The 6,647-nt window shown below is 50.9% G+C and overlaps 2 protein-coding genes across 4 annotated transcripts in view; one reads left to right on the top strand and one right to left on the bottom strand.

Moving 5' to 3' along the window:
• Positions 1–2,660, top strand: part of amigo3 (adhesion molecule with Ig-like domain 3) — a 2,685-nt gene extending 25 nt beyond the window's left edge. The window contains exons 1-2 of the mRNA XM_036531514.1: positions 1–31; positions 275–2,660. The exon at positions 1–31 is cut by the window's left edge and continues 25 nt beyond it. Coding sequence (XP_036387407.1) covers positions 389–1,867 — 1,479 coding nt within the window. The 5' untranslated portion in view covers positions 1–31; positions 275–388 and the 3' untranslated portion in view covers positions 1,868–2,660. The remainder of the gene's footprint in view (positions 32–274) is intronic.
• The window catches only part of LOC118779409 (E3 ubiquitin-protein ligase RNF123), a 103,266-nt gene that overhangs the window by 33,270 nt on the left and 63,349 nt on the right, over positions 1–6,647 (bottom strand). The gene's annotated exons all lie outside the window — the stretch shown is intronic.

The raw sequence follows: 6,647 nt of genomic DNA, 5'->3' as shown, positions 1-6,647 counted from the left end.
GCTGTGAAGGACGGTTCTGGATTTCTTGGAGGTGTGTACATTTATTGCACTTGAGTAATTAAGTGTTGTGATGTACAGTGCACTTTGCTCTCTCTGGAACTGCCATGCCATTAGCTAACCACTTTTGCCAGTCCAGCTGAAGCTACTTGTTTTAAGAACTATTATCTAACTGTATTCTCTTAAAGCCTAAGAAGGTAGTGGGGACAATATCCCACTCACTTTCACTGTCTTTTTTTGCAATTGCCTTGCCTTCCTTGTGGACTACAATACCCAGAGCGTTCTCCCATCTGGACCCCTGCTTCCCTGCAGCTGGCACGGCCCCTGCCCCCTTATTCCCCTGTGGCAGCGTGGCTGCTCTGTCCATGCCCAGCAGCACCCTGTCAGCGCGATGATCTGTGCTCAGGGTGTGGCCGCCCCTCTGGTGCTCAGCTCTCTCCTGCTCCAGCTGGCCGGGGGCAGCTGCCCCTCCGGCTGCCTGTGCGCCTCTGACATCCTGAGCTGCGGGTCCCAGGGCCTGGAGCAGCTGCCCGCCGAGATGCCCGCGTCCACCGCCACCCTGGACTTCAGCCACAACCGGCTGGTGCGGCTGGAGGAGGGCGACTTCTCAGGTCTCCCCCGCCTGGACACCCTGCGCCTGGCCCACAACCGGCTGACCCGGCTCTCCCCCGGGAGCTTCCGCAACAGCAGCGGCCTGCGCCACCTGGACCTGTCCTCCAACGAGCTGCACGTGGTGGAGCAGCACTACTTCCAGGAGCTGCTGGGGCTGGAGGAGCTCCTGCTCTTCAACAACCGCATCACCCGGGTGGAGAGCAAGGCGCTGAGCGGCCTCAGCAACCTGCGCAGGGCCTACCTCAGCCACAACCGCCTCACGGACTTCCCCTTCTTCTCCATCCAGGAGCATAGCCACCCCTTCCTCAGCACGCTGGACCTGTCCTCCAACCGCATGCCCAAGCTGCCCCTGGAGGACATCGCCGCCCTGCCGGCCTCCGTCCAGAGCGGCCTGTTCCTCCACAACAACACGCTGATCTGCGAATGCTCCATGTACAGCATGTTCCGCCACTGGGAGCAGAGGGGCTACGGCTCGGTGAAGGACTACCGGGAGGAGCACACCTGCCTAGTGTACGGGGAGCGCCGGGCTTCCGTGCGGTTCTTCCAGCACACCCGCTTCTTCGAGAACTGCACCCTGAGGGTGCAGAGCTTGCTGGGCGAGCCGGCTGCCAGCCTGCTGGCGTACGAGGGGGACTCGGTGTTCCTGGACTGCCAGACCTCCTTGAGGGGCCCGCAGCTGACGTACCTGTGGGTGTCCCCGCACCAGGAGTACGTGGCCCCGCCGGGCAACAACGTCACCCTGCGCATGTTCCCCAACGGCACGCTGGAGATCCAGGCCGCCAAGACGGAGGACTCGGGCGTGTATCTGTGCATGGCGGTGGACCGGCAGCAGATGCGCAACGAGACGCGGGAGGTGAACGTGACGGTGGCGGTGCACCGCAGCGAAGCCGAGCCCTTCAACACGGGCTTCACCACACTGCTGGGCTGCGTGGTCAGCCTGGTGCTGGTGCTCATGTACCTCTACCTGACGCCGTGCCGCTGCTGGTGCCGCAAGCAGCCGCCCGCCGCCACGCCGAGCCCCGCCAACGAGTGCAGCGCCCAGTCCTCTATTCTAACCCCGACACCTCCCGCCACCACCGAGGGGCCCGGGCGCAAGGCCAGCAACAACAAGCACGTGGTCTTCCTGGAGCCCATCAAGGAGGTGCAGAACGGGCGGCTGCGGGCGGCGCTGGCCTCCGACAACCCCAAGCTCCAGCACCTGCGGGGCGACACGGACTCCATCACCTCGGTTTTCTCAGACACACCCATCGTGCCGTAGCGCGGCGACCTCGCTCCCGACGAGCGCGGGATCTCACGGGGCCGTCGGCCGCTGGCGCTGAGACCGGGACATAGAGAGGGAAGAGGGCCTTCGGACCGCACCACGGCCCGCCACAACCCCCCCCAGCGGGCCTAACACCAAGCGGACTGGCCGGGCTGCGGGGGACGGGAGACCGGGACACCGGGACAGCAGGACTGCTGAGTGACACCGCTTTGGACCGATATCTACCAGTAATAACAAAAGGGTAGTGTTGCCCCCTTTAGCACTGCTTGAGCCTTTAGATAACCATAGCTAACGTTGCCTTGTTTCATAAATTAACTATTGGACACAGACACAGACAGAGCGAAAGTACCAATCGCACACTTAGTAACTGACCGCTCCTGCGAGTCAGGTCGTCGGAGGGAGAGGAGACGAGCAGCAGCACAGTTACATACCTCTAGCAAAATCCATTAGTTTGAACTACAGTTTAAAGGATATGCCTATATTGAAACCTGTGAAGAACAGCTATCTCAGAGTCGTATACAAAACCCCACTTTTACCCCAGTGTGGTTCTTGGCTAATGGACTGTATATGCGGGGCAGTGCAAAATTCAAAACATATCTGGAAATGTCAAGTAGAAGTAGCCTATTTATTGCATATGTGAGCATTTTGGAAATACAAACACTGATCCTTCAGACAAGAGGGAATTGTGCTACGAGTGCACTTTCCGACAGAAGGGGCTGTTTAACAAGTTTGTTCTTGATGTTCAGCCATGCAGGCTGTGACCAGTGACATCAGCGTGGATATGGATATTGAACAAGTGAAAGAGCGGAACAAACGCTGGCCTTCTTGGCGCGTTTGCTACCGGAGTGACAGGACAGTGAAGCCGGACAGCTTGGTTCCTGTATGGAATACTCTTTCCTTGACCCTTCCTCCAACCCTCCCCCCCTTCCTTCCCTGTCCCCTTTCTTAATCTCTTAATAAATCATTCTGCTTTGATCCCAGATGTAAAATGTCAGTGTTGTTATTGTCAGAGAGCAGCCATGTGAGTCAGTGATGATTAAAAAAAAAATGGTCAGGTCAGTACATCTGTGTATGCATGTGTTTGTGTGTGTATGTATGTGTGTGTGTGTGTGTGTGTCTCTGTCTGACAGAGAGAGACAAGCAGGCCAACAATGTCAGAAGCTGTTATCTGGGTCAAGATGACATTTGTCAGCATGGTGTGGCAGTATGATTTAGTAAAATCTAAGATACCAGACACATTGCCGTTGATATTATTACTTGGAATACTTCCAGTCTTTAAAGACTCCAGCATCTTTGGTTATGGGCTTAAAATTAGATAAGTGTTTGACAGACGGCAAATTTTAAAAGCAAAAAAAAAAAAAAAATACCGGAGGAGCAACTGGCAGAGGCTCCTAATCATATTGCTGAATTCCAGGCTCCGGGAGCCCGGTGTCCCTGAGGTGGAAAACATTACGTGGGAGGAAGGGGAGATTTTCATTACACAGCCCTCTGATTCCAGAACGCTCCCTCTTTTTACCGGGAGACACACTGCATGCAGGGATCCTAACGACTCTGACCACACGATCCATCTCCGAGACCAAGCCTGTGCATTTTGGGGAGCTCCTCTTATGGCAACAGACGGGCAGTATGGAATCACAAGCGTACACAGCGCCATCATCATCAACAAGCTCCCGAATCCCATCTCCTGCGGATGTTCTGTGGCTTCTGTAATTTTCTGGTTGAGTGATGCAATATGTTTACGAGAAGAATGGCAGGCATTCCGCTCTATACACAGGCAATCTCTGCTGAAAGGCCATCTGCCAGCTCAGGGAAGCTATGGACTGCGGGGCTGCCTGTTTGCGGCGCTGCCATGTGGCTGAGACACCAGAGTGCACCTGACCAGGGATCTGGTGCGATGCAGGGCTGCTTAGTGTATTATTTATCACCTGGGGTCAATACTGTCGCAGAACAGAATGACAAAGCAGCGCGGGATGGGTCTGCAGGGATTTCAAATAAGGTTACTGCTAATTAAAACTGAGAGTCATACAGGGCTCACTCTGTGTGTGTGTGTGTGTGTGTGCGCGCGCGCGCGTGTGTGTGTGTGTGTGTGTGTGTGTGTGCGCGCGCGTGTGTGTGTGTGTGTGTGTGTGCGCACGTACGTATGCGGGCTTCACTGCAATTACTCTTTCCCTAATATTCAACTAGCAATCAATGATCAACCCAACATTATTTCCTAGGCAATTGTTCCTGCCTTGCATTAAATCTGAATGACTCTGTCACTGATTTCTGTGACAGCGATACTGGACCATCTGTGGGTGTCTATGTGAAAGGGGCTTTTCAGTAGTACAGTGGGGATAGCAGGAAGAGGAGGCAGCTGAGCTGCGCAAACTCACTGGCAAAGTCTCACACACATTACAAATACATACACATACACAGTAACATAAAGTCGTCTCTGCCCACAAATCACAAGAGAAGACACACTGACAGATAAAAGCACATTTGGATCTACACAGCAGCAATGAAAACACACTGATGCACACACTTACACAGGCATTGTCAAAGGATGGGAAAAAGACACTTGGGCAGTCACACTCCACAGCCATTTACAGGGCCATCAGAAAAAAGGCTCCATAATAGTTCAATTTCGGCCACAAATAGTGCTTTAAAACAGTCATTCTATGTGAGCAGGCTAATGCAATGCCTGCTTGAATGCAATAGGAGAGGCCCTTTCACATCTGTACATTTGATTACAGTCTTGTCTGTGAAAAGAGAGGTTTGTGTGAAGGCACAATCGAGAAAACTACAAAGGTGCGACCAGCCCTAATGGGTAAATAGGACAAGCCCTGGTGGTTCCTCTCTCTTCCGTATTTTTGCCACGCTGAAAGTTTAAACCAGGCTTTTGTTATCTGATGGATCAAGCCGAAGTGGAGGGTATCTAATAGTCCATGACTGGGTTGTAAATGGCTTTATCTGAAACTGATCTGCCTCATGTTTATTACGCTGCTCTCACGGCGGAATTGGACAGGAAAAGAGGACAGGGGGAAAACGGAACATAAGGTCATTCCATACCGTCTGGCGCGGGAATGAAGATCTTGCTAGATTGTGGCCTTCCGCAGAAAACGAACAAACCAAGAAATGTGCAGCGGTAGAATATGCTAGGCTAACTAGCGACCAAAAAAAAAAAAAAACAACAACCACAACAACAACGGCCCTAGAAGCGTTGACGTGAGAGAGGCTGTGAGTTGTGAGAGAAAAATGTCCTGTCACACGCCTCCTGCTCTCTGACTCGTTCCTTCCTCACAATCTTTCAGGCTCATTCCGAACCAGACAGAAATGCTGCACGGAGAAATATCCTCTCCTCCACCGCACCCTTTCAGACCCAAACACACATACATCTGAAAAATAAACACTGTAAGGCAAAATAAAAAAAGCCAATAAAACAACAGAGGTACCCCTACTGGGGACTGAAAACACAACTCCTGCTCTAAAGACGCTCTTAAAATGCTTCACAAAAAAATCAATGAATAAATAAAGCTTAAAAAACTTGCTTCGCTGTCATTGCTTGGTGAAGGCTGAGAGACATTCAGACAGGTCAGAAGACATTAATCAACCAATTACATGGCATTCGGTACACAGTACTTCACAACAATATTGCCATAGAGCAATTTGCAACACAAAGCACACCTCAAAGACAGGACCGAGAAGACATAAATACATGCAGAAGATGACAGGTGCCGAGGCATTACCAAAGATGAAAAGACAGCCGGATGCAGACGGATACAGATAAGACATTAGAAAGCGCCGGCACGACGTTATAGGACATAAACGGGGCACACTGTGACGCACTGAGAAGATGGTGATGAACAAAAACAAGACAACTAAAATGGAAAGGAGGTTATTACAATGCGAGTCAAAGAGAAAATGGCCAACTGCTAGAGCCCCCCGGTCCTCTCTGTAGGTGCTGAAGACCAGCACCCTCTCAGGTCCCTGGCTCCCAGCAGAACCATCAACCCCCGGCAAGAGAGGCACCATCCATTACAGCTGGCAATTAAGACCAAGAGGGAAGTGCTTCACAGAGCTGAAGGAGCAATAAATCTCTCTTTTCCACCCCGTTATTCATTGTAACAGTTGTGCTGGTTGCGTGATCTCAGCTAAGTTAGCAGAAGTCACTGACCCTGCAACACTTGTACACCAATACCAATGCCAATATATACTGTATGCATAGGCATGTATATAGAGGTAATGCAAATGTAAAGTGTTGACTTGCTGAGCACGCCATTGTGGGTTCAGCTGTTTTTCTTTGAGAGTAAAAGTTTTCAGCTTTTTTTACAGTAGACCAACTTCATTTTCCCAGAGCTGTTAATTTCAGCATTTCACAAATAAATGAGGCATTCTATCGCCGCTGATAGCTGATGCCGGTGCCGGTGCCCAGCAACCAAAAAACTCCAGAAAGTCTGTGCTTGTTTTTCTGAAAGTGTCCAAATTTGCCTTGAAGAAAGAGACCTAAGAAGAAAGCTAAGAGGGGACAGGCGGTATAAAGGATGTTTTTAAAGTAAAAGCTTCAGGGCTATATTCATTAAACATTCATCGGCTCCACTGGCTTTACTCCATTTCAAAACAAACTCTCACTTAACCTAAAGAAACCAAAAATTATTGCCTCTGCACACGTAAATATGAACACAGCCTGTTCATATACTCTCACATTTATCTTCGTAGCAACATTATCATGCTATTTTATTATTGAGACCTGTTGAAGTAATGCGTTAACAGACTAGAAAAAATAACAATAAGACGGGGA

The sequence above is a fragment of the Megalops cyprinoides genome, chromosome 6 (genome assembly GCF_013368585.1).
Source record: "Megalops cyprinoides isolate fMegCyp1 chromosome 6, fMegCyp1.pri, whole genome shotgun sequence".
Taxonomy (NCBI): Eukaryota; Metazoa; Chordata; class Actinopteri; order Elopiformes; family Megalopidae; genus Megalops; species Megalops cyprinoides.
The sequence above is the reverse complement of the archived record's forward strand: the minus strand, read 5'-3'. Positions and strand labels throughout refer to the sequence as shown.